Genomic DNA, 27,500 nt, shown 5'->3' on the forward strand with positions numbered 1-27,500 from the left:
CAAAAGGTCTCAGCTGTTACCCATATGCATGTCAACATTTTACTATTTAGTACATTTAAGTACATTTTTTCGTTCCTACTTTAAAACCGTATACAGATTCTTTCCCCCTAACTGTACCTGTTACCTGTTTTCAATATAGCAAATCCATAATCCGTGTGCTAAACGTATTGAATGGATTGATTGGGTTTTCATTTCCCCTTTTATTTCCCTATAGGACTTAATGGACAGGCTGGTTATAATCAATTCAGATGCGAAGATCCACTCGCTGTTCAACTACGAGCAGTCCCACACCTTCGGCTTGAGGTAAGGTAGAGTGAGATAGCCAGAGAGCCTGAACCCTGAATACTACATGCGTTTAAAGACTGACCTCCTGATTAGCATTCTGTGAGTTGAGCTCATTCTTCTCCAGATCATTATGGGATTCATTGTGCCGGCATGATTGTATTGAAGCGCCTGTCTGGTATAATAATTATTGTCTTTGTATTAAGTACACCTATTTCTATCTTAGTTCTTATAGAACATATAATATGTCTGTAATCGTGCATATAGCCTAGTTTTTTTTTCCCCCAAAGGTGATAGGAAATTATAATAGCATAATCACCTCAGTATGTATAAGTAAACTTTACCCTCTAACATTGCCTGGCAGGATGGCAGAAAAGCGAACGCGTATCTGGTTTTCTTTTAAGCGAACGGAATATCGTCTGGCAAGTGTGCTTGCAACCAAGCAGCGTGATGCTTAAAATAAACAAGGTGGCGCTGAAGAAACATCGGGGGACCCCTCAGAAACTCTCCGAGACCAAACTTTCTTCATCTGCTTCGGTTTAAAACGCCGATAAACGACTTGTGCGCTTCTGTCTGGAGGACTGCGGCCGCTCGCCGCGCGCTCTCAGTTCCCGTGGCGACGAGCGCAGGCGGGAAGCGATTTTCCTGCGCTTCCCCCCCGTGGGTAATGCCCTTTTCTCCCGGCGGTACCGCGCGCGGGCACGTACCGGTCGCGCCGGAGTCCCCGGGGGGGGCAGAGCGGGATGGCGGGTTCCTCAGCGGCCTCCCGAGTCGCTCGCGAAACGGCTCGTTATCGCCGAGCGGGGTGCGCTCCGGCCCGGCGGAGAGGAGCTCGGCGTCACGCCGCGCCGCCGCAGGACCGCCGAGCCACCGCATGAGCGCACATGGCCACGCCTCTGCGCCCGCGGCGACATTTAAAGCTCCGTCACGCGCCCGCCCCCCCCGATGCCCCACGTACACCTCGCGGCTGAAAGCCCGAGGACTGCCAAGACAGTAAACGCAACAGTAGAGATGGGGGGGAGGCCAAAAGCGATTATGCGCGCGGTTACGGCGTCGGCGCGGAGGCGCGGCAGCTGGCGCGTTTACGGCGGTGTAAAGCGGCGCCATTAAAGCGGGGTGTTTTGTTTTGGAGAGCTGGGGCATAAATAATGCAGAGCGCTGCGAGCGCAGGCTCTGAGAACATTACTCCACACTCAGACGCTCCCTGTTTCCTCCGGCTCACAAGTGGCCCTCGTGGAGAGGCATCACATGGCCCTCCACCGCTTCGCTCTCTCACTTGGGGGCGTGCCAAGTGGTAAAAACAGCGGCCGAGTGTCTCTGTAGTGGAGTGTAACTGACGGGGTTGAGTGTCTCTGTAGTGGAGTGTAACTGAAGGGGTTGAGTGTCTCTGTAGTGCAGTGTTCCTGAAGGGGTTGAGTGTCTCTGTAGTGGAGTGTAACTGACGGGGTTGAGTGTCTCTGTAGTGGAGTGTTCCTGAAGGGGTTGAGTGTGTCTGTAGTGGAGTGTAACTGAAGGGGTTGAGTGTCTCTGTAGTGGAGTGTTCCTGACGGGGTTGAGTGTCTCTGTAGTGGAGTGTAACTGAAGGGGTTGAGTGTCTCTGTAGTGGAGTGTAACTGAAGGGGTTGAGTGTCTCTGTAGTGGAGTGTAACTGAAGGGGTTGACTGTCTCTGTAGTGGAGTGTTCCTGAAGGGGTTGAGTGTCTCTGTAGTGGAGTGTTCCTGAAGGGGTTGAGTGTCTCTGTAGTGGAGTGTTCCTGAAGGGGTTGAGTGTCTCTGTAGTGGAGTGTTCCTGAAGGGGATGAGTGTCTCTGTAGTGCAGTGTTCCTGAAGGGGTTGAGTGTCTCTGTAGTGCAGTGTTCCTGAAGGGGTTGAGTGTCTCTGTAGTGGAGTGTTCCTGAAGGGGTTGAGTGTCTCTGTAGTGGAGTGTTCCTGAAGGGGTTGAGTGTCTCTGTAGTGGAGTGTTCCTGAAGGGGTTGAGTGTCTCTGTAGTGGAGTGTTCCTGAAGGGGTTGAGTGTCTCTGTAGTGGAGTGTAACTGAAGGGGTTGAGTGTCTCTGTAGTGCAGTGTGACTGAAGGGGTTGAATGTTTCTGTAGTGGAGTGTTCCTGAAGGGGTTGAGTGTCTCTATAGTGGAGTGTAACTGAAGGGGTTGAGTGTCTCTGTAGTGGAGTGTTCCTGACGGGGTTGAGTGTCTCTGTAGTGCAGTGTAACTGAAGGGGTTGAGTGTCTCTGCAGTGGAGTGTTCCTGAAGGGGTTGAGTGTCTCTGTAGTGGAGTGTTCCTGACGGGGTTGAGTGTCTCTGTAGTGCAGTGTAACTGAAGGGGTTGAGTGTCTCTGCAGTGGAGTGTTCCTGAAGGGGTTGAGTGTCTCTGTAGTGCAGTGTTCCTGAAGGGGTTGAGTGTCTCTGTAGTGCAGTGTTCCTGAAGGGGTTGAGTGTCTCTGTAGTGCAGTGTTCCTGAAGGGGTTGAGTGTCTCTGTAGTGGAGTGTTCCTGTGGTTTCAGTGGCTCTCCATGGTGTAGTGTGTGTGGGTTTCTGTGCACGGAGTGTTTCTGGGGGTTTAGCTGTCACTCTGTAGTGGTGTTTTCCTGCAGCAGAGCGTCTCTGCCTGCTTATTCTCATCACACTGAAGGGTAGCTCTCGCAGTGCTCTCCGGTGCACATTCGAGGGCTGTGCCAAAGAAAGAGTTTGGAGGAAGGAGTACACAGTGTTCTTTTCAGACCTGTTGTGCTCTGGTGTCATTCTCCGGGGAGAATAACTGAACGAAGTGGGGGGAAAATGTGTGCCGTCTAAAATGAAAATGTAGCCAAACAAGCAGGACCTCAGAAAATGCATTTTCTCGCCTGCGTTATTTGGTAATGACGGAACCCATAGTGCCCGTGGATAATTCTGCTTTCAGCACAATTTGAGCCTCGCGGATGATTGCGGCTTTGGAGAAAACGTCTGGGGAAAATAATCCCTTAATTTGATCGAAAGGCCGACCCCATCGGCGCTTAATAAAATGATTGCGTCTAACAAAGCGAGCCGAAACGCGGGCAAAATTTGTTTCGTCTACGCACGGGCGCAGCCGCCGCCTATTAAAAAGCAGTCTCTATTACGGGAACGCCAGAAGGGACGGATCGGCGCGTGCTTTACTGGGCCTGCTCCCTGCCTGAGGGGCAGTTTGATTTTGAAACGAAAATGTTTCTCTCGCCCCGGTCGGGACGCCGGCGGCGAAGACCGGCGGGAGTAGAGCGGCGTCGGATGAAAGGGAAGATGCGGAATTTCCCTCCCGAGAGCCGGTCTCCGCGAAATATGCAAAACGGATCAATTAAAAGCTCTTGTTTCGGAGAGAAATGGTTCCTGTTTACAAATGGGAGGAGGGCTGATTTACATGAACCGCCGTTCGGGTTTAATTTCGCGAGTCTTGCGGCGCGCTTTCCACCGCGTGGCTTCAGACGCAGCCTGATGGCAGGGGGCTCGCTTTGCCGAGCCTTCGATCCCACGCTGCTGTACAGAGACGGTCGAGTCCCTTCATTGGAAGAGTTCAGTGGCGGTGTGTGACACGCGTGCACTAAGAACCCTTGGTTCGCATTCATCACTGTGACATGGGTTTCTCAGGGCCAAATGGAAAGAGCGCCCTCTGCTGGCCAGTAAACACTTATTCTTGTCTGAGACGTTGATCTGCTAAACATTTGATATTTGGAGATATCTCTCTCTCTCTCTCTCTCTCTCTCTCTCTTGCTCTCCCTCCCCCTCTCTTTCTCTCTCTCTCCCCCCTCTCTTTCTCTCCCTCTCGCTCGTTGTCTCTTTCTCTCTCTCTCTCTCTCTGCCTTATTTTAATGGTAAACATGAAAGGCTTTGTGTTCATTTGTTTCATAAGGCTGTGTTCTCCATTATCTTAAAGGGCTGCGCCACAGTGTTTCCTGTCCTCTGTGCAAACACTATACAAACAGGACTCTTCAACAGTTAAAGAGTGCCTGCTGGGAAACTCTTGCAGTTATTGTTTTACTCTTAAGAAATGCGTATTTAACAGCAATTTAGGCACCGCCGTTGTCAGGCGCTTTTGAAATGGCCGCATCGCTGAGCACTGGGTAACTAGACTGCCTTTTTCAGCCGCACATCGCAGGTATAGTTGGGGAAATATGATTTACGGTTGTGTGTGACCTCCATAAGATGTGCGGCAGTGTGGAGTTGTGGACCAGGCTCTGCAGTGTAATGTGTTCGGTGGGCTGCAGGTTCACCTTGTTTTCATTTGCTGAGTTGGCTGTAGGTTCCAGTGAATGAGAATCACCGTTGGCAGAGGCCCAGCCGAATGCTGAGCGTCACCCCCGTCGCTCGGTCGATGTTTCTTGGAATCGTTCACGCGAAACGTGATGTGCGAACGGCTCCGTGGCCGTCGTTCGGTCGCGTCGGGTCAAATCGGTCCAGCCGTTACTGAGAACAGAGCGGGTCTCGACCGTCCGGATCATTCCGCCGCTCGCGATCCCTATCGCTGATCGAAGCTGCCGGCGGGTGCAGCGCACGCCGAAGGGAACTGGCCAATCACGCGAGACCGTCCGCGGGCCACCGTCGGAGCGGGAACCCGCTGTCGCTTAACGGCTTCGAGGAGCGCCGAACCTTTTCACGGCCACTCGTACCCTTTTCACGTCGCGTTTATGTATTTTCCTGTTTCCGTTCTTTTTTTCCCCGGATAGTTCCTGCTAGCGTTACACCCACACGCGAGCTTTGTTTTGTGATTTATTACTCCCTCTGCCGTGGAGCTAATGCAGAAACCCGGTTTCCCGCGGCTCGGTTAAGGGCTCCGTTCTCTCTATTTATGCAGAGCAAATTTGATTTACTCCTCTGAGGGGCGTCGCGATGTTGCCGGGCGATAAGTCAGGACGGCGGAAACGCATCACGGCTCCTCGGAAAGACGACTTCCATTACTTATCGGAGGAGACTTCGGATGAGAACAAAGTGGTTTTAAGCGAGGTATTAAAAATGAAATGTTTCGAAGGGCAGGTTCCCGCTATAACTTCTTTAAGTGCTGTGGATTTCAAGGCAAACAATTTACCTTCGCGAAGCGCCAACAGAGATTTTTCATTATTCGGTTTTTTTATAAAGTGGCTTCCTGCAGTGGCATTTTCTTTTTTTTCCTTTTTCTTTTTCTTCCTGGAACGGACTTTAAGTGAATAATAGCGTTCGAAGTCTCCCAGCATTAAGGGCTCATAATTGTGGGTTACGTGGATCAGAACTGAGTCGCAGTTGTGCGGTTGAGAATGTCTGGGATTACCAGCAGGATTTTCAGTGGTCTCGTAGGCATTGTGGAGCGTGCGGCGGCCTATCCGTCAGTGTCAGATTTTAACAGTATTAGCTTATTATCTGGTGATGTGCGCTCTGTGTCCCCCTTCCAGACTCCTGAGTGTGACCTGCTGTAACTTGGACTCTCTGCTCCTGCTGGAGTCGCAGTATAAGATCTCTGAGATATTGCTCCAAAGCCAGAGGGACAACATCACCGACCCCGCTGCCGGCGAGGGGTGGGTAAAGCTTTCTCTTTTCCTTTCTGGAATTTTCTTTTTCCAGCGCTCGCTTCTTCTTGAGGTCTGCTTGTCATACGCAGTCGCTGCAGGCAGACTGCGGTTGCCTGATCAGCCAGAGGAGGCGCTCTCGAGCAGCGAGGTGGAGAACACCCTGGCGGCCGAAAGCCCCTCCCTCTCTGTGACCCACTGCAGCCAATAAAGGGCCGCCTCACGAGGCTGCTGACCAATAGGCACTGGCTCAGTCCGGGTTTGGTTCAAGACTGTTCAAGACATGCCCTCTGTCCACGGTTGTGGTTGTATGAAGTTAAAGTTAAAACAAGATAAATAAAGTAATTTTACTTTTTGTAATTAAAGTATTACAATTCCGGAAGCGTGACAAAACTCATTTATTATTTGTGAAACAAAACTTTGGCCTTTTTTTTGCATTTCTTTTTTTAAAGTATAGTTCTGTTCATAAACACACTCTGATGGCACATTTGGCTTGGACACTTGAAGCATTTCTTCCTCCGGGACATTTGGAGTGACATTTTTAAAGTTTGCCTCCAACTGTTTTATTTAGAAACGAATGGCAGCAGGAAATTAACTGTAGAATTATGGCTGCCGAATGACATTATTTGAAATGGGGCCACAGCAACCGCGCTAGCCCTTTAAAGCTCAAAATGCGCGATTTTCTGAATATGTCAGTAATGGATTTTGCTGCTCTCTTCCCTGGATATGAATTTAAATTGTGCTGAATTGTCCTTCTGACGGAATAACAGGAAATGAATGGCACTTTAGGGTGCTTGTCTATCAGCCTATTCCAGATATCTATTCTTGGTGGGGGAGGGGGAGTACTGACATTATTTGTGCTGTTCGATTTATTTATTTATTTTTTACATGCCGGCTACAAACTATCTTCTTTGCCAAAGTGCTAATAAGCATCCTTTTTTTGCAGCTGAGAAAGCGTAGATTTCAAAGATGGCGCACTAATGGCGATCTGAACGGTGTCATGGCTGCCGTTGTTCATTGCTACCATTGCCGCGTTTCCTGATGGGTTCTGTTAAATTATTTACGTTAGGTCTGTTTCTCCGCAGTGACTTCATCATCGACGGGCTGTCCGTGGAGAGGAACCACGTCCTGGTGCGCGTCAGCACGGTGGGGGGGCCGTCCGAGCGGAGGCTCCCCCCTCGGGGGCTGCAGAAGGTGAGCTCTCACCCCCCTCAGACCACTGCCCCAGGCCCGTTCTGTCCCATCTCAGCCCTTCTTAAAACTCTGTCAGAAACGTTCAAACCCCAGCCCAGCAATGCAGCTTCGACTGGGACTTACCTCTGTAGCATTGGGACACAGTTGTCTTTGCCTTATATGGAAGAGGTGAGTTCAACTTCCTTGAGGTGGCTTCCTTGATTGGACCACTGGTTGAACTCCTCCTGAAAACGACCACAGGCTACCGGTTATGGGCAGTTGATATATGGGTATTTTTATAACGATAAGTGCTCGCTCTTCTGCTGCACTCTGTGACACTGTATAGTGCTGAATGTAGTCACTGGGTTTTTAGGAGAGTGCGTCAGAGGAGCGTAATGTGTTTCAGCTGCGAGGGTCCTTACATGGTAATGTTTAGCATAACAGTTGGTTCAAAATTCGCTCACTCTCTCAGTCCTAATTGGGGAAAAAGGAAGGGTAAAACACGTTCAGAGAGTTATTGATTGTCAGTAGTATTGCCATGGTCACCGCGTTTCATTTTGCTCAAAGAACCAGTAATGGCTTCTCAATTCATGCTGCCTGCACCATATTATGGGAGAAAGACTCTACCTCTGCTCCTATTCCACCATACAGGTGCATAAGTAATGAATAAGTTATTGCGGGGGCCGGTGGATGAAATTCATAACCGGGGAGCTGTATTTTACTGCAGGTTTCCCGCTGCAAAGCTATGAAAGCGCGTGGACGTTTCAATTTAACAGCACGACACGTCTTCTCCCCGGGTTTCCATCGTCGAGATCGATCTCCTCAACGGTGAAAAAATAAAAAATAAAAAAAACCTGGCCGTTCGGCCTGCAGATTGTTCAGCAAATCGCTCGAACCCTTCCGCTCGGCATTTTGCACCCGCGCGCGGTTTCCACGGATACGGCCGGCTGCGTTTGAGCCTCGACAGCCGTACTCCGTGGACCGCGCGCGGGTGCCTGGGGTCTCTCCGCCATTTTACAAAGGGCGCGCTCTCGCACGAAGACCGCTGAGCACGGGTCAGCTGCCGGGGAAGACATTTGTCGCCGTCGCCGGGGGAAACGGCACTTGTGAAGTGACAGTCAAGAAGTCAGGAAGATAAACAGTGGTGTGGAAAAGCCCATTAACGCTTGGAGTAGGTTACACTGTGTCTCCTAGAAACCGAACCAGAGTGCAGGTTCCCCCATTTACTCTATAGCACATCATCACCAATGTCTGACTGCCATGTTATTTTTATTATTATTGTAGTTCCATCATTCCATATAATTTCCCCTTTTAGGCACTGACTCCATTGTACATGCCAAGTGTATTTCTGTGTAGGGTACTGAACCTTACTATGACCCTTTGGACACGCTGTGCTTCTGCCTTTTAGGGCACTGACCCGTATCCTTGGCCAATGTTCTCATCATACCCGCTGCCCAAGCATTACATCATCGATGCCCCCAGGACACCTCGCGGCAAACAGGGTAAGAACAGATCTCCTCCCCCTTTTGTTAATCATCCATTGTGACATCATAACAAGGCTGCACCGCTGTTATTTTAGTCATGCTATCGGTCTCAATGTTGGTGCACGATGGTTTTCTTTCTGGAATTCTCTAAAGAAGACAATAGAGAGTAGAACTTAAGAGCAGCCTGCATTTCTTTGTTGGGATGTTTCACTTTTTAATCATATCGAGTAATGAACAGTTTATAATGGGTACATAGCAGTGTGTAACAGAATATTTATATGGTTACTTTTTCCACATTTATTATAAACCATATATATCCATTATAAACTGGCATGTCGGTAATGTTGTTTAAGCACCACAGAAGTAAATAGCTCAGTCGGTAAGAGTAAAACTCGCATTTGTCAGCTCAGCTGAAGTTAAGGACAGCATTGCGAGGCATTTGGTTTTAACACCAGCCTTAATCTGCAACTCGACTCAAAAATGGGTGTCCTGACTGTTTTACGAGCGGGCCTCGATTGAGTCGCGCGCATTTGGGGCCGTCGAAGCGGAAACTGAAATGGCGTTGGGCGCCGGCCGGGGTTTTTGGAACGGAAGTCATTAGCGAGGCGGGCTGAGGAGAGATTCCGAAGCGTAACCCGCCGGAGCCGACGGAGCGAGCTGACGATCTCTCGCGGGCGAAACGAATCCTCCTCGCCACGGCGAAGCGCCGTTCCGTGATGTCACTCTGAGTCAGCTCCTCGGTTTCCCCGGCGATAACGCGCTCGCTGATTTATTCACAGTTTTCCCCCCGCTTCTCAAAACAGTGAGAAAATACTTCTCATCCCCTGGGCCAAACATAGAAGACAGTCATTAATATGCGGCAGTTAACTCTAATGCACCTTATGCTTTGAAGCTGTATGGAGACTCGCCGAAAATGCCTGAGAATACAAACGGCGTGCTGCTGCCTGTTTTTGAAAAGCTAACAGTGGCTCGCTGTTTGTAAGAAACACGCGGGGTCACAGGCAGGCCTAATGAGCTATCATTGCCACGAGCTCCTCCCCGCCTCAAATCTAAATCTTGACCTTTGAAACGCTGTTAGAAGCACCTCGCGTTTGGCTGCTTGAAAAGCGGTAGGGGCCCAGAGGAAAGAGGGTGTGCTGCGATGAATACGAATGAAGGCGTTTTCTCCCCCGAACCTCTCTCCCCTGCCCAGATTCGGAGATGAGCGCCTTTTTGGCTGGTGCCCCGAGGGACGAGGAGAAGGAGGGAGACTGGATGAGGAGCTGCAGGAAGCTGTTCTGCAAAGCCATGACCAGCAATTCCAACATCGTCTCAGGCAGCGGTGTGTTTCGGCTTCGTCATCATCACCATCATCATCGTCATCATCATGATCGTTATAATTGGGATTTTCAACATCGTGCCTCAGATGGATAATGAGTCTGTTTGTGAAATCTTGTGAGCATGTACACAATGTGATGGTTTATACAATTGCAAGCAGAAGGCCGCTTTACATTTCCCGATGCCAAATTACAGCTGAATTAAAGAGCGTTTGAAGTGAATCAGGCCAACATATTTCAGCGCTCACGTGCCCAGCTCACTGTTCATATGGCCCGTAGGTTTTCCGCTGTCTTGCGTATCAGCCGTTCCATGGCTCATTCGGGCAGGCAGTTCTATCGGTCAGGTTGAGTGTAAGTATGCGGGTACTTCACGTCCGCCCTGCCCCCCCCCCGGAGTTTCCAGAGCCCGAGTCCGAGGTCAAGGCTCGAGACGCCTCTGCGTATCGGGTGGTGTAGCGGAGGGATGTCGGTGTAATTAACCGTAGGTTTTGTATTCGCGCCGTGGTAATGGACGGTTGTTGACATTTCAAAGTCCATTAAACGTTCGACGAATTCATGGCTAATGCTCTTTCTGCGTCTGCACTATTCACGAATGGACAATCAATTGTTTAGCGGATGAAATATTAGCCCATTGTCAAGCACTCTGTAGCAGGGACGTTAGTCTTCATGTGAACGTGTGTTGATGCTACACGAGGACTCTGCATATCTGCTAACTAACGATAAGCACATTGTAGCACTATGAGTTTGGAGAAAGGATGACGTTCCTTTCTTCAGTATACGATGAATATCTATCTTTTGATGAGATTTGTTATTTTTTCCCCAGTTTCTCTTGACTAATATTACAGACTGAGTTGTGCCTCCTTTTGTGCAAATGCTCAATGTTGGCTACTCACAGTACAGAATGTTCTAGCACACACCAAGAAGTGCATAAAGCCAGAAATGAGTGTAGTACATGCAACGGGATGTTTGTGTTAAGGGCAGGTTGATTCCGCTTCGTTGAGGTTGTGTGAACCTCCTGCGGGTTTACAGCCCCTCGTTCTCCGAACGCTTCGCGAACACCACTCTCAGCCCAAGGTTCGCCCGTTCGCCCGAATGGCGAAAGCTAACGAGGGAAAACCTGAACGACTAGCGTACACAATACCCGAATTGGGTTTTTCAGTGCCACCAAATTTCTTCGTTCATCGACAGTAGCGCGCTGAAAACGAAGGCCTCCCGGTGTCGTCGCGGTTACGAGAGGAGAGGCGCACGCTGCAAAGCCGTGACTGTTTCTTTTCTCCTTCAGGAGTGAATAGGGGGGAAAAAAGCAGCTGATTGCATTCCCATATCCCCCGCCTCGAGAGCGACAGCATCGGTGTAGCTGTGTTAGGACAGCCAAGTGTATGGCTGGAATATCTATCTGCGTAGGCTCATTACGTTACAGGCATTAAGCAGATGCTCTTATCCAGAGCGTATTACACAAATTTTTTTTACATAGCATTTGCATTACCTTGCTCAAGGGTACGACGGCAGTGTCCTACCGGGGAATGGAACCTGCAACCTTTGGGTTACAAGACCAACTCCTTACCCATTATGCTATGCTATGCGACGCTCTGGTGTTCATAAATGCCAGCCCTGCTCTTCTGTCCCCGCAGTGCTAGCTGACTTACTGGAGAAGACGGTCTCCCATCTGGCCGCCTCGCCAACTGACTGCTTCTTTCCACCCGTGGAATACAAAGGTCAGTCCAAAGAGGCAAACCTAACCCTAACCCATCACTGCAATGTGCTGAAAATACATGGGCTGTCTTTCATTTGTAATGATGAATAACACATAAGGGCATAAAATAAATATATTGCAATATAAATGTGGCAGTAATATGTGTAGTTGCCCATTGTGATGAGTTGCAATATGTTGCCAATATATTTTATTTCTAGCTTTAAAGAATTGTGGACTTTAAAGAAAATGTTATGCTGTGCAAGCTACATGGTTCTGAAAGTAACAGTGATATAGAAGAAAAAAAACTTATTTCATCTTGAAAATCTAGAATCAGCAGATTCCACAAACAGAATTATTTAGAAAATATACAGATAGCACAGACTCCATCGGGCTTTAATTTATTGAAGATAGCAGTTTTGGTTCTGGATAAGGAAAAACATTTCATATATCGTACATTTTATTCATTTTCTGCTTGAGAATATCCCTGCGGAGCAATGAATTCAAGAAAATAGAAGAAGAAAATCTGTCAAATTTCCTTTGGTTGAGTTCCACTGCTGCCCTCTTCTTAATGGCAGCTGTCCTTTCCTCCCTCCCTGACCAATCATTCCAATTTATTCCGAGCCTTTTTCCCCTTCGTTTGAAATCCTGGTAATAGCTAGTTGCACCGCAAGCCTTCTGATGAATATGTCCTATTTTTACTTCCTCCATTTGAGATTCAGGAGCTGCGACGGGCACAGCCTGGGGGCGTGAGCACTTTGATTGGTCTCCTTATTGGCAGACCTGCTGACTGGGAAAGTTTGGCCTGCTAAACAACCTTTTTTCCCCCTTTTTTGTGTCCTCTCAAGTTTACAGTTATGCCAGTTGCTATAGGAGCTTATTTAGTTGCTACAGGAGCTTATTTGACCTGTCTGCAGTATTATGCAACGTGTCTCATGTACTTATGAAAACTTGGCAGTGTCATGGGCGTATATTAGCTAGTCTATCCTAGACTAGCTGCTGGTTAGATCATTTACTTGATCATTGGCACAGCTTTGGCTTCATTATCAATGATGAGTTTTCACTTCTTAATTACTGAAATTATCTCAGTGTTTTGTTTAGCAGTGAAAAACTAATAGAAATCCACCCCACCTCCCCAAAAAAAACAAAATAGTAATAATAATGTTGTTACCAAACCGGCTAAATCCAGTCTACAGGACACTAGCTACTGAGAGCCCTGGTTTTTTTAAGGAAGATGGCATCCATACTGTAGATGATGACATACTGTTCAATCACAGCCATTTAATGCTCTACATATTAGTGCCTTTGTCCTTGGGGAATTGAAATTAGAGCACAGCGTTTTTAGTCTAGCAACTCTGATACTCTATTAATTCAGCCAGTCAATCAGTAAGTCTGAGTGGCACTATCGTTTACATTACATTACATTACAGGCATTTAGCAGACGCTCTTATCCAGAGCGACGTACAACAAGTGCATTAGTTCAAGGTGCAGAGGTGCAAAAGAAACACACTAGAGTGAAGTAAAGATCGTAGTGCCAGAAGTGACCACATAGATCAGGACTCCAACCCTGTAGAGTAACCTGTTCAGCAAACAAACAAACAATCCTGCCAAGTACAAACTAGCACTGAAATCACATTTGCCTAATCAGAATCAGGCAAAAACAATCCTGCCAAATAAAAACTAACGTGATCGTATTTACGCTTAGTCACAACCAAGACTGCACTTTCAGAAAGCCTCAAAAAAACAAGCCCAGTTGTTTACTTGTACAGCAAAGCGAGCCTTTTAAAAGCAAAAAAAAATAAAGTCTGTACTCCGAAGTACTTAGTTCTGTCTCATCTTTCAAGTTGCTTTAGTCCCCTTGAAGCTCAAAGCTCCGTGATGAAAGAACACGGCTGTTTCTCCATCACTGCGGGCCTCAATGATGGCATCAACATATATTTAAGCTTGAAAGCTCCACGGAGATAATGCAGAGCCTACGAGATTCCGTCATTAATTCATGCGAACAGGATTTTGTAAACTTCATAGATATCTCACTCAGTGCACTCTCCTATGTATTATTTAGTGAAACACACAACGTTATTAGCATTTTTTATTTTTTTTTACTTTTGCAATGAAGTGAAGACTAAAATTTACAATACCCAGAAAGTGTGACTTTGTTATATATCGAATTACTTCATGCATTCCTGAAATTTCACATGAAGGTCTGAAGTAATAGACAGCTTTTCTTGAACTCCCAGCCTTTCCCTTGTGTAGGCACACAGTGTCCGGTGAGCGCATTCGCACCAGGGGTTGTGTTTGAATGACTTCATTAGGCGGGTCAGACCGGCCCTTTCCCCCGTAGCGTTCAGACACCAGGCCTGACATCGAAATCAATAACAGGAATGTACTGCATTTGTTCTCTTCTTCTCTTCCATTCTGCGCTTCCCTGGCCGAGTAGGGAAGGCGGAGAGGCAGCGCGGTGCCTGTTGAGGGTTCGAAAGCGCTGCTGTATTTTTCCGGGGAGGCTGAAACGGACGTTATGAAAAGAGGCGGGAAACCTGCGGAGGGAAACTCCCTCTCCGCCCGCCTCACCTGCTCTCTGCCCGTCTGCGTCTGCGTATCTCTCCCCCTCTCGCTCGCTCTTCCATTTCTCCGTTCCCTAAATGATCCGCCGGGGGAGCAGCCTTCACCGCCCGCTCGGCTCGCTCCACTCTACCCGCTCGGCTCCTCCTCTACCGTCCACTACGTCGTGTCATCGCCCGCGGTCGCCCACTCTACCGCTCCTCTACCGCTCTGTCATCGCCGTCGCTCGCTCCACTTACCCGCTCGTGTCATCGCCGCTCGGCTCGCTCCCTCTACCGCTCGTGTCATCGCCCGCTCGGCTCGCTCCCTCTACCCGCTCGGTCATCGCCGCTCGGCTCGCTCCACTCTACCCGCTCGTGTCATCGCCCGCTCGGCTCGCTCCACTTACCGCTCGTGTCACGCCCGCTCGGCTGCTCCACTCTACCGCTCCACTCTACCGCTCCACTCTACCCGTCGTGTCATCGCCGCTCGGCTCGCTCCACTCTACCCGCTCGTGTCATCGCCGCGCTCGGCTCGCTCCACTCTACCGCTCGTGTCATCGCCCGCCTCGGCTCGCTCCCTCTACCCGCTCGTGTCATCGCCCGCTCGGCTCCTCCCCTACCCGCTCGTGTCATCGCCGCTCGGCTCGCTCCACTCTACCGCTCGTGTCACGCCGCTCGGCCGCTCCTGCCCCCGTGTCCCCACCAGCTCGGACTGCTCCCTCTACCGCTGTGTCATCGCCCGCTCGGCTCGCTCCATACCCGCTCGTGTCACGCCGCTCGGCTCGCTCCACTCTAACCGCTCGATTGTCACCGCCGCTGGCTCGCTCACTCTACGCTGGTCATCGCGCGACTCGGCGCTCCTCTACCCGCTGAGTAGCCGCCGGCTCGCTCCAGTTACCCGCCGTTCAGGCTCGGCTGTCCCTCTACCCTCGTTGTCACCGCCCGCTCGGCTCGCTCCACTCTACCCGCTCCACTCTACCCGCTCGTGTCATCGCCCGCTCGGCTCGCTCCACTCTACCCGCTCGTGTCATCGCCCGCTCGGCTCGCTCCACTCTACCCGCTCGTGTCATCGCCCGCTCGGCTCGCTCCACTCTACCGCTCGTGTCATCGCCCGCTCGGCTCGCTCCACTCTACCCGCTCGTGTCATCGCCCGCTCGGCTCGCTCCACTCTACCCGCTCGTGTCATCGCCCGCTCGGCTCGCTCCACTCTACCCGCTCGTGTCATCGCCCGCTCGGCTCGCTCCACTCTACCCGCTCGTGTCATCGCCCGTGATTGACGTTCTCAGAGGGTCCCGAGACCAGACCTGCCATTTTGCGGCGCGGAGCCATTTGCGGGGGGGGGGGGGGTTAACCCTTTACGCGCGTCTGCCCCCACCCCACCCCACTGAATGCTCCTCGCGGTATCATCTGTCAGAGTTCCATAAACGGCCGATTACAGATGTGCATTCGTCTCCATTAAACCGTGATTGCGGTCGCGCGGGCTTTTAAGACGGAGACACGGAGGCGAGGGCAACCCTCGGCGCTGAGAGGACAGCGAGAGGCGCCCAGGGTTGATTTCACACGCTCTTCAAGGGCATTCGTGTTTAAAGCCTCTGTTTACAGCGCTGTTAAACCGCGTCCGCCATTTATTTCGCGCTTTTACGGCGCCTTACGACACGTTAGCGAGCGGCGCCCGTTACCGCGGACCGGACGCGGCTTCGCCACGCTACACTGGACCCGTGGGATTGAAACTGATGATGGTGATTATTGATGACCGGCCGACACGCCGGAAACCCCCCAGTAACTCCTTCCTGCTTTATTGCCGTTTTACAGCAGCGGATAGCGGCGACCGGACGCGTAGCCTGTCACCTGTGGAGCAGCTGGGGGTGCAGATGTCTGTCAGGTACCGTGTTGCGCCACCGCCACCGCCTCCGACGACAAAGCACCGGCCTGAGCTCGCCGCTTTCCTCCGAGAGGCTTCGTAATTAGCCGATAATGAAAATTACGAGCGAATTAATTAAAATTAAGGACACTCTTACAGAACGATGCGCAATCTCACATCTTTTAGTGGAACTAAACTTACGACGAACTCAATTAAAGTATTGTCTGAGGGCAATGGGGAAAAGCACTTATCTTAAAATGCGCGCTTTGCAGAGTATTAAGTATTAGACTAATAATAACTGCTCGTTAGATAGAAGCCGCTCTAGTTTGTGACCTATTGCGTGTTTTGCTTCTCTTTAATGCCGTGCGTCTTTGCAGTAAGCTTCGGTACAGGATCCGTGGGATTTTGTGGGGATATGCTGGGATTTGAATCCGGTCTCTGTGCTCCCGTAGGTACGGGAAATACCTGCGGCTTCTGAAAGAGGATGCGGAGCAGGAGTTCTCCCTTCTGATGAAGCACTGCAAAGAGTTCCTTTCCCAACAGCAAGCCAAGATCTCATCGCACCTCTGTATCCTCACCACCGCCATCACGGCAGTTTGACTACCATTACCATTACAAAGGGGCTTTAGTACTGTACTGTGAAAGAATGTTACTCGCATTATATCTACACGCATTAACCATCCTCCCTAGTGTCTGCGTCTGTCAGTCACAGAGAGCGGCGCTGCCACTCAGCTAACCCCCAGCCCCTGACCCCGCCCCCACCCTAACCCTGACCCCACCCCCACTGAGCCCTCCCGTAGTAACAGGGTAGTGACGAGGCTGACCTTTGTAGCCGCCGTTGGGTAAGAAGCGGGCGTGGCAGGCGCGGCTACCCTGCGCTATCCCGTCCCGACGGGGCTCCAGACATGCTCCAGCAGAGCTCCTTAACTCCCCCCCCCTCCCCCCCCCCAGGCATCCTGCAGGGCGGCTCCCCGGGCCACGACTGGTTCGCCTCCACGGCCTTCCTGCTGATGTCGGGAGACGGGGAGCGGGCGCTGGCCTTCCTGCTGCGTTTCGCCCGCCTCCTGGCCTCCGCCTTCCTGTGGCCCGCCCGCCTGCATCGCTCGGTGAGTCCGGCCCCCGCCCCGGAGGACGTCGCCGCCGAACACGCTAGCGCGTCCGCTCTCCCGCTAACCTTGCGGTGCGGGCCTCTTTGTCTTGTTCTTCCCCCCTCATCTCTTTCCTTCTCCCTCTCCCTTCTCGTTGCACTTTACAATCAGTGAAGGGGGGGGGGGGGGTTCATCATCAGAAATAAGGAAATGAAAAGCAAGCAGGGCTCTATGCCGGAGATATTTTTGTGCAGCGTTCCGGTAAGTTCCCATAGATTTGTTTAGCACATGCTAATGGCTTTATTCCAGCGCACAACAAACAGCGTGTTTCCTTTGTCCTCCTCGTCCAAACGCTGACTCACAAGCGCTGCCATATAACAAATGCCATCGTTTAAAAGTTGAAATTGCATTACCATTTACTTCTCCGCTTTTTTTTTTTTTTCCAGACCCGCGTAGAGAATTGTTCTTAAAATCTCGTTTTCTTAATGGAAATGTTGAACGTTATGAGATTACGCCGGCGTAGTCATTATCTTTGTCCTCATAAAACTTGGAGACGCTAGCCCCTTCCCTCCAGACTGTACCCTGCAGTTAATGGAGTTCCGGGCTTTCGGCTGCGTGTCCGGGAGACGGAGGGACCTTGAAGAGTTTGCGCAGCTGATTGCGATTCCGCCGTTCTCGGCTTTCCTCGGCGGTGACGCGTGCCAATCAGGACGCGCGCACCGGCGGCGCGCATCGCCGTCGCCGTGCGGGAGAGTTTTGTTCAGACGCCGGCACAAATCCTCGGCAAATCCAACGCAGCGCGGGCGAGGAGAACGACGACTGGTCGTTAAGAGGGAGAAGCGCGTTCGTTAGCGTGCGCAGCCGCCACGCGGGCTGCGTCTGTCCGTTCCGTCGACGCGTTCGGCGCGCCGCGGCCTCTATTTCCTGTGCGTCGTGGTGTGTGACAGACCGTTTAGCGCGGTTTAGCGTGCGTTCAGAGTTCTCACTGCGGCGATGCCGGTAACGGTCCTCCTCCTCCTCTGTGCTCCTCAGGCGCACCTCCCCAGGGAGATCGCCCAGTCCGGGATCCACCCGGTCTACTCCTGCACGGCGCACTACGTGGAGCTCCTGCTGAAGGCCGAGGTGCCGCTCGTCTCCTCCGCCTTCCGGATGTCCGGCTTCACCCCGTCCCAGGTAGCGGAGCTTCCCCTGTCACCACGCTAGAAAACCGCGCATGCGCGTACTGCAGCGTAAATGCTCTGTGTTCTTACTGTTTAAGGCACGGGTGTCCAGTCTTATCCGAAAACGGCCGGTGTGGGTGCAGGTTTTTGTTTTGGCCCAAGACACCTGATTCTGCTTCTCAAGGTCTTGATTGAAGACCATGATTAGTTAAGTAATTGAATCAGGTGTCATAGTGCAGGACGAAAACATAAACCTGCACCCACACCGGCCCTTTTCAGATAAGATTGGACACACCTGGTTTAAAGCTAACAGGAACGTCAGGTGCGTGTGAGTTACATGGACTGTATTGTTAGAGTATTAGCCTACCTTGGCTCACATTGTCCTTGGGGTACTGTAGTGACACATCGTATGGGAATGTTCCGGTGTTTTTACCTTCCGGACAGAAGCGACTGAGATCATATCTGGATGGATAGATTAGGATATTTCATTAGATTCTTTGATAACACTACTTAGTGATGATTATGAAGTGCATCTGACTGAACATCTGTGTAAAAAAGGCACAGTTGCTAACAGATGCTAAGAAACCTATGCAGCCGGAAGCTCCTCCACACCAACTGCCTGCAGTAAAATGGTTGAGGCCTACGGGACTCTCTCCAGCCATGGTGAACGAAGCCAGCCTCTTTGCGGTAGACATCCAGAAAACCACGGCTTAGGACGCACATCGCAAATCCTGCTCAGTATGCAGCATGATGCCATTCTCACCTCCCCGGATTTTCATTCGCGGCAGAACCCGTCAGATTGGTCTCGCGCATATGGACTCGTTTTTCCGAGCGCTTCCTGGCTTTACGATCTTCCTTCCCTTTATGGGCCGACGTGCTGATCCCGCAAATGAAATCAGATCGGCGGGGGTCCATAAAAACCCAGTGAGGATTACGGAGAACACGTGCATGCGAGACAGAAACTAATAAAAAGTCGATCGCAAAAAAATAATATTTGGTTAGCCTCCCTTGAATGAGGATTTTATGTTAAATATTGTCTTTGAAATATTTATGTCCCTGATTTTCTGGACCAGCTTGTGAAAATATTTGTGGGGAAGGAGTTTTACTTTGAATGTTAACATTACCTCAGCACTTTTAAACATGCTTGTAATTCCTTACGGAGCTGTGGTCGGGAAACTGCTTGGGCCCATGCATTTAAAATAAACAATCTGTCGAAATAAAAACACCAAACCCCCAACCGTGCAGTTTTTCAGAGTGTAATTGTCCCCAGTCAGTATGTATATACTGTAGGAAATATAAGGAAATACAGGAAATATAAGTAAGAAATACACTGCTTTCTTCAGGAGTTCTATAACTATTAGCAAACATCAGGTGGTGTCCCATAAGGTTGAGTACTTGGCCCGATTTAGTTTCATTACTCTTGATGTACCCAAACTGATTATTCTTCCAAGTGGAGTGCATTTTCCTTTTCAAGGCTGATGATGCTTACGTTTATGAGAAATAGCATGAATGTTTTTTTTCACAAAGAGAGCAAGAGGACAATTTGAACCTTGAATTTTCACGGCCAAATCTTGGTGTCAAAGTTAGATAAGTATCCTGATTCATTGCCCCATCCGCTTGTCGTTCAAAAAATAATCAATGCCAGTTTTCTGTATACATTTCTGAATGTAAGCATTCAATGCCATCTATATATTCTGTGGGCCATATGTCACTGTAATTCAGTTTGAAGTCCTCAGGCAACCAGAACGCGAAAAGAACAATCTAGAAACCAAGCAACTGGGGCTGTAAAAAAAAATAAATAAATAAAAAAGGTATGTTGAAATGGAGTGTCACCCCCATCAGAGCAGGCAGAGCTTTCTGTGCACCTGAGCACCTTGTCGAAACTCAGCCTTGGCAGATCCTTCGACGTTACCTCAAGAAATGTTCTGGGTAAATTGTCTGGTGTTGGGCAGAGAAAGGTGTGATGAAACCGGCACTGACTGACTCCAGATTCTCGCTGCTCGCATGAATAGGATCAGCTGACAGGCACCGCACTTGCGCTTCTGCAAAGTAATTGAAAAGCACCCCCCCCCCCTTCCCCTCCTGCCCCTCCCACCCTCCCCCCACTCAAAAAAAAGGAAAAGAATTTATATGACTCTCCCATCGTCTGAGACGCTATTATAAGAACGCGCTGTAAGGTCATCCAGTGTCCCGATGCTAAAAGAACGATAGCATATCGGCCGGTTTCGTTACAAGCTCGAACACGGTTTCGCTATTGTATTCTTCGTTTCTCCGAGATGAGAAAAGTTTTTAATCTATTATAAATCAAAAAAGAAAAAAACACAATGACGGTGTGGTTCTGGTCTTTCTGCGGCCGGGCTTGACAGCTAATTACGGGATTAGCACCCAGCTGGTTTATATAGACCGCTCCCCGGCGGACAGATGAAAGCGAACCGCGGGACGGTTTATCTGCGCGCCGCACAATGGCGCCGCCGTTCGCCTTTTTTTTTTCTCCCCTTCCAACTTTTATCTGGATTCGCTCTGAAAATACACACTAATTAAACGGCATTTCAGAGCGATGTTTGATCTTTTATCTTTTATTAGCTCCGCACGCTGATTCTCCCCGGGTCCGCGGTACGGCTCGGTGTTTTATCAGCGGTTATCGTCGGCTGAAGGGCCCGGCTCCTGCCCCGTTCGACCGCCCTGCCGGTTAGCTCGCGGTCCCGCTCACGTGACTTTCACGGGACTGCGTCTGCGCCGGCGGCGAGAAGCGAGCAGGACCCACGGCGACGGAAAGGACAGCGAAGGCCCCTCGTAGATTCCAGAGAGCCCGCTTTTAATTCGCTCTCTCTTACGCCCCTCCTGGTTCCGCCCAGGCGCTGCAGCGCTCAGAGCCCCTCTGGGGCTGGACGTAACGCGCCTGCTTCCTCTCGTCCCCAGATCTGCCTGCAGTGGCTGGGCCAGTGCTTCTGGAACTACCTGGACTGGCCCGAGATCTGTCGCTACGTGGCCACCTGCGTCGTCATGGGACCCGACTACCAGGTGTACGTGTGCATCGCGCTGCTCAAGCACCTGCAGCCGGACGTCCTGCAGCACGCACAGACCCAGGACCTCCAGGTCTTCCTCAAGGTGAGCGACCCCCCCCCCCTTGCCCAATCACAGATGAGCACGATGAAGGTGGCCCCGCCCACAGGCTCAGCCTCAGTTAAACGGATGCAGGTTTTCCCACACACTGTCAACTCCAGTGAGAGTGTTCTCTTCTGCCTCTGTAGTCATCCTCAGTTTAGTTCAGGTAGTTTTGTCAATAGTCCTTAAGATGATATACCTCACATGAACCCAGCACACTCCTCTGCGAATTCTTTTAAGGTAAATTACCCACACTATTTTGAATCTGTGCTTACTCACTTTAACTTTGCCTGTCTGACGGTGTTGCAGTTCAGCTCGTATACTCACACTCAGAAACAATAGACTGTGCCAGAGGAAGTTAGTCACCAGCTTGTGCTCTTAAACTCACCTATCAGGTGCTGTTTTATATACACCCAGAGGAGCACCACAACCTATCAGGTCCTATTTTACACACACCCAGAGGAGCACCATGACCTATCAGGTGCTATTTTACACATGCCCAGAGGAGCAACACGGACATATGTGACAACAACATGAAAGACAGGCAGTTTGAGAGTGCAGCATACAATTGATATTTTAATATGTTATGGAGCGATTAAATATTCCGCCCATACAGAAAAGACAAGATATAGTAATGCAGTAATTTCATTGTCCTCTGTTCATTTGAAAAGTTTGAAAAAGGTCCCTCCCGGTAGATAAGTGCCATACAGGCAGGAATTGGGCAGAGTTCCTGGTAAAAAAAAAATTGGTGCACAGATCCCTCGTACGTGCGTTTCATCTAAATAAAAAACCGAAATGGAAATGTAAAATTGTATTCAGCGTAGTTCTTGAAAGCAGGATGCAGTGGGAGACAAAGTGAGTGGCGTCGGGGATGACTCAGATGCCGCACAAAACAAAACCGAAATAGAGCGTTTTTTTTTTTCTCTTCTTCTTCTTCTTCTTCCCTTCGAAACACAAAAGAAATTGCCTGTGACTACACAATACTTCGGTGGGATTTCGCGCAAATTGACGTGGCGCATTCACGGAGCCGCTCAGACGCGGTCGCTAAGGAGCCTTTCTCCCGCCCGTGACTGACAGCTAGCAGACAGGACGCGTCAGCGCCCCGAGTTTCTCGCCAGTTGCGTTTGAATTTTTATTTCGTCGGAAATTAATTGCGCGCGCGAGCCCTTTTTCAGGGGACGATTTAACCGGAGGGTGTTCCGCAGTCGACGAAACGGGCCATTCAGACAGGGATCTGTTTGAAGCGAATCTAATGGAGAAAGGACGGGATTTTTTCCCCTACGGCGCTCCAGACGGGCCTGCGTGCCGCGAAGATGCGCGGCAAAAAGATTTATATTTTTAAACGTTCCTTCTGCAAATCAGCACGCATAGAAACTTCACACACTTCTGCTCCAGCACGCACAAATGAGTTATTAATTGAATTCCCGGTGACGGCTCCGTCTCTTAATTGCCGCTTTGACGAGTGCGCACTTTAATTATCCGGCGGTTGGAGCGCAGGAATAGCGTTGCGTTTTTAAAACGCGCAGACCCGCTTTCGACGTGGCCTTATTCACATCTCGCGGAATTCGGCTGAATGGAGCCCTTGTGCGTTCCAGAGAGGCGTCTCATTAATAATGCACGTTCTTTCTGTTTCCCAGATGTTAGCATTCTGATTTACCGCCCGTGTTTGTGTAGGTGTGAAAGGTTACACCAGGATGCTAGCTCAGGGCTCGCTGAATGGGATCCGGAGAGGAAATGAGGGAAGAAGGTTATTGAGTTCGATAGCTCCTGATGACAGGACTTGGGGAAGGGGGGGTTTGCTGGGGATTCGTTTGGGGTTTATTTCTTTGCATTCATAAGTAGTATCTTTTCACTCTATAGCCAGGGCTGTACTGCGCTCCCATTTTAGTAGCATTCGCTGACTGGAAAAATAATTTCGGAGCACATCTACTAATTTGAATTCATTAGTGCACTTCTAGATTTTTTTGCTTACGACCACGTGTGTTCCTTGGGAAAACTTTTTTAGTGCAGAGCCCTGACAACCAGTCATAAGCAAACATTTTAAAAACAGACAGTTATTACCATGCAGAGACGTGCGGAGACACTTTCTGTATCGGCCTGAACGAGGGGGGAGGGTTTCCTCTGGGACCGCCAGTTAATAAATGCCAATGTCAACGTGTCGAGAAACGCATTAAACAGCCTTGCCTATAGGGGGTTTGTTGCCTCTTACAGTATGTTCATACTCAATTCTCTGCTGAACCCATCTTTCAAATATCTTACCGGAATGTCATTGGTCATAAACATCTGCTTACGAGCCATTATCTGTGCATCTCCCGAGAGGGTATTCTGGTTTGGATACACCCCTAGCGTCCACATTGGAACTTTCCTTCCTGTCCGTGTTCAAACACTTTGTTACCATAATGAGCTTTCATAATGCTCCTGCGGTCCCCAGTAAACCAGCGTAACACCAAGAGTAATTATGCACCTGTACATTAAGCTGCTGACTGAACAAATCGGTCTATGGATTTATTTCCTTTTGTCTCACCCCGCGAGTTTGGCCTTCGCCCAACCGCGGTCGTTAAAAACGGCGTCCCGCGTTAAAACGGGCGGGTACTGCGCCCGGGAGAGTGGAGCCGCAGCCCATCAGACCAGCGAGCGCGTCCCGCTGCCTCGTTCCTCACGGAAACGGCAGCGTCTCGGAGAGGCCGCCATCATTCAGCGCGCCGGCCGTCACCTCGGATGACTTCAGCACGATGAGCTGGTGTTCAAGGAGAAGAGGAAAGCTTCTGTTGAAGATTCTTTCCCACCCACGTGTTCTCATTAGATTTAGGCGGCAAAAAATGGAATACAGCGGAATTGTTGGGAATGCTGACAGCAATGGCGTGTGTGTGTTTGAGCATGTGTGTGCATGAGTGTGTGCGTGCATGTGTGTGTGAGCGCGCACGTCTGCGTGTGTGTGTATGTGTGTGCGTGTGTGTGTGTGTGCCTTTGTGTGTGCGTGTGTATGCATGCAGGCACTCGCAAGCGTGAGCATCTTTATTTGAAAGGCCTCTTCCACAGCTCAATGACAAACTCACATTTTCATGCTCTTGTGTTCCCCTGTTTCCAAACAGGAAGAGCCTGTCCAGGGCTTCAAAGTGAGTAATTACCTGGAATACATGGAGGGATTGGAGCGGCGATACAGAGCAGTCGTGCTCGCAGACATGAAGAAAATCACACAGGAAATCACGTAGCTCAGACAACCAGGTCTCTTATCTCTTCCTGTTACAAGACAGGCTACGTATGGCAATAACATGGCCTATTTCTGAGGACGTTGTGTACTGTACGTACTGAATGCAGTTGAGTATGTACACACACACGCACGCACACACACCCACGCATGCACGCACACGCTCTCACATGCGCTCACAGACACACACGCACACACATACACACACACACATATATGATTAATACGCATCTATAAATGTATGTGTGTATGTGCAAAACATCGCCTCTAATTCACATTTTGCAAGAGTGATTTGTTTAATAACCTGGAAGTAGAGTGTGTTCAGTGTAATGTACATATGTCATTGTACATTATTGATGTGCAGTATTTTATCACGTCAGCCCGTTCTGCGGTGTTTGTAAATACTGATATTTAAACCATGGTCCGGAGCTCATTTCCACATTGGAGAATAAATATTTTTGTGCACAAATTCGCTAACCTCTGCACGCTGTGGCAGTGTGTCAGATTCATTAATGGAGTGTATTGTGCTACCTATACCTTGTGTGCAAAAGCACCATTAATTTTGTATGCTTCATAACTCTGAAACACAGACTCAGTTGGAATGAAATTAATTTTGGCTTATGGAGGTATTATGCGAGAACCTTGCTTACAGGCAGTCATGCACATCGAGGCAAAATATGCAATATACATACACAGAACTGCTTTAATTACTATTTTCATAGCAATCGTTTCCGTACAAAAGAAAGCTTTTAAGAGTGGATTGCATTGACATATGCCTAGCGTTTGAACTTGGGCTTGGAGTCCAAGGTTTGCGATCTCATCAAAGGCAGAGAAAGAATAAAGCCAAGAAAGGAAAAACACGTCAAATGAAAACTGTCGATTGGGAGGGGAGAGGTAGCCGGAACGTTCTGGCACGGGGAAGGTTTTTAGCAACGCATTTTTATGCACGTAGAGAAACGTTTCGAAGGCCCAGGTATCGGTGTGAAGGGTCGCCTGGAAATTTCTCTCCAGAAACGTCATTTAAAATCCCGATCGTCTGCCGTTTGTGTGCGAGTCTCAGGGCCTCAGCCAGGAACCTGTGACTGACGTCCCCAGGAAACCGGAGAGTTCTGGCCTCGTTTTGGCCTCGTTCTGGCCTCGTTCTGGCCTCGTTTTGGCCTCGTTCTGGCCTCGTTCTGGCCTCGTTTTGGCCTCGTTTTGGCCTCGTTTTGACATCAGTCGTCTTCAGCAAGAGCAGCGTCTCAGAAGAGCAGATCGAGCCTGAAGTCCTGAACTTGGAAAGTGGAAAGTGAAAAAATAAAGGCTGCCGGAACAGTGGAAAGAAAATATCACTCATATTTCCTGCAGAGCGTTGCAAAAATGATTTCGAACACAGGTATGCATATTCTCCTCTATTAAAATCAACACTTGCCAAAGCTTTTTTTCTCCCTATTGACAGAAAGTAATAAAAATGGCATAATATGAGTCACCTGACATGCTGTTGTAAGGTCTTCTATCCAGTACAGTGAACAGTGAGTGTGTATTGTGTTCTGTAGCTCTTTTTCTGGGTCTTACTGAGGAACTTTTGTTGTGTAATTCCTGTATTCAGCCCATAGTGCCTTTAGCTGTTAAAATCCCGATACAAGAATGTGCTTGGCTGTCCTTGTAAGCAAGCTTTTTACAACAGCAGCATAAGAATCGTTTTCATTTTCCTTTGAAATGAGCGTGTTTTTCTCCTCGAGATTTTTCAAAGCCGAACGCCCCCCTATCTCCCCCCCCCCCCCCCCCTCCCAGCAGGCAATGCAGCAGCAAAGAGCCCACAGCCTGTGGGCTGAAACCCCGGCTGTAATAACCGCGCATGAATAAGAGTCATGGAGTCCCACTCCAAATTCTCCCATCTCTGCCTTTTTTTCATTTGGGATAATGTGGCATTCGCGGCAATATCGGACTCCGAATAACATTATGTACTGTTTTCATAAGGCAGACCGTAAAAGAGAATTCAAATTCTCGGAACGTTAGAAAAGTAATCAGCGAATGTTTACATTTTAACGATTTAGCTACGAAAGTCAGGCGTTTAATCGAACGGTCGACGCCATCTTCCCTTTCTCTTACGGTCACTTGTAGTTTGGTTTTCTCAGTGACGCAGAAGGGCCTGTCTCATTTTGTTTTAATCGGCAGTGATCCCTGTTTTATAAATCATGGAAAAAATCCCAGAAAAACCGTATGACTTATTTAAAAAGCTTCTTTATCGTGCGTGCTACGTGATTAAATGTGTACGACCTTTCATGCTGCGTACAGATGGAGCCTTAATTGAAAGTGTTACCTTGCGATTCCCTTGCAGAGGCGCTTGGCCCCCCCGGGGGGTTATAAGCTAACGCGCGCGCTCTCGCCATCAAAGCTCCGAGGGCGGCCATTGTTATGACAAGCCTTCGCTACGGCCCAGCGGAGCCTCTCCCCGACGCTAACCGTCCGAAGCTCGCGCGCGTTTGAATAATGAACGAGCTCATTAAAAGCGCTCGCTTTCCCTCGCAAAAAAAGCAACCGCTAAATATTACATGCTGTTTACCGCGTGCGCGGCGGAACCCGCCCCCGAAGCGGCCGCCGGGTGAGGTTTGCGTGGCGAACGCGCGGAACGATTTAAAAAGGGCCGACGTGACGTTAAGGGTTTTTATTTCCCTTCCTCGTCGCGCCGCTCTCTCCTCGGTCGCTGTGATCTGCGGCGTTTCCGAAATCAAGCGAAATAAATCCGTCTCCGCGTAACGAGCTGTTTATTTCGGCCGCGTTTAGGATGTCATTGTGCTGGACCGCGAAGTCAGCTGTATATCATGGCCAGATTATATCTTAACGATGACAATGGCGGCTTTTCCAGTACTCATTATATTAATAACTCTGCTCATTTATAGATTATTAGTGACAGGAAGTAATTTGAACCAGCTAATTAATTAAGATGAAACTGTTTAAGTGATAATTAAAACACAGCACCCAGCTCCCCCTTGACAAGTCACATGAATGTAATGCATGTTCTGAAGCTTATTTTTCCATTCTCTGCCAGATGGGATTTAATGTGTTGTTGGTTTTCCTATGCAGTATTTAATGTTTTGTGTATTATTGTTGCAAAATCGTTAT

The 27,500-nt window shown here is 49.5% G+C and overlaps 1 protein-coding gene across 2 annotated transcripts in view; it reads left to right on the forward strand.

The window, feature by feature from the left end:
• The window catches only part of tbc1d32 (TBC1 domain family, member 32), a 44,704-nt gene extending 18,836 nt beyond the window's left edge, over window positions 1–25,868 (forward strand). For both annotated transcript variants that reach the window (XM_064340138.1, XM_064340139.1), the window contains exons 23-34: window positions 215–303; window positions 5,654–5,776; window positions 6,853–6,961; window positions 8,349–8,442; window positions 9,617–9,745; window positions 11,372–11,455; window positions 15,786–15,855; window positions 16,287–16,402; window positions 16,786–16,940; window positions 17,955–18,095; window positions 21,002–21,190; window positions 24,280–25,868. In XM_064340138.1, the coding sequence (XP_064196208.1) occupies window positions 215–303; window positions 5,654–5,776; window positions 6,853–6,961; window positions 8,349–8,442; window positions 9,617–9,745; window positions 11,372–11,455; window positions 15,786–15,855; window positions 16,287–16,402; window positions 16,786–16,940; window positions 17,955–18,095; window positions 21,002–21,190; window positions 24,280–24,399 (1,419 nt within the window). In that variant the 3' untranslated portion in view covers window positions 24,400–25,868. The remainder of the gene's footprint in view (window positions 1–214; window positions 304–5,653; window positions 5,777–6,852; window positions 6,962–8,348; window positions 8,443–9,616; window positions 9,746–11,371; window positions 11,456–15,785; window positions 15,856–16,286; window positions 16,403–16,785; window positions 16,941–17,954; window positions 18,096–21,001; window positions 21,191–24,279) is intronic.
• The last annotated feature ends 1,632 nt before the right edge of the window (window positions 25,869–27,500 follow it).

Source organism: Anguilla rostrata, chromosome 6 (assembly GCF_018555375.3).
Source record: "Anguilla rostrata isolate EN2019 chromosome 6, ASM1855537v3, whole genome shotgun sequence".
Taxonomy (NCBI): Eukaryota; Metazoa; Chordata; class Actinopteri; order Anguilliformes; family Anguillidae; genus Anguilla; species Anguilla rostrata.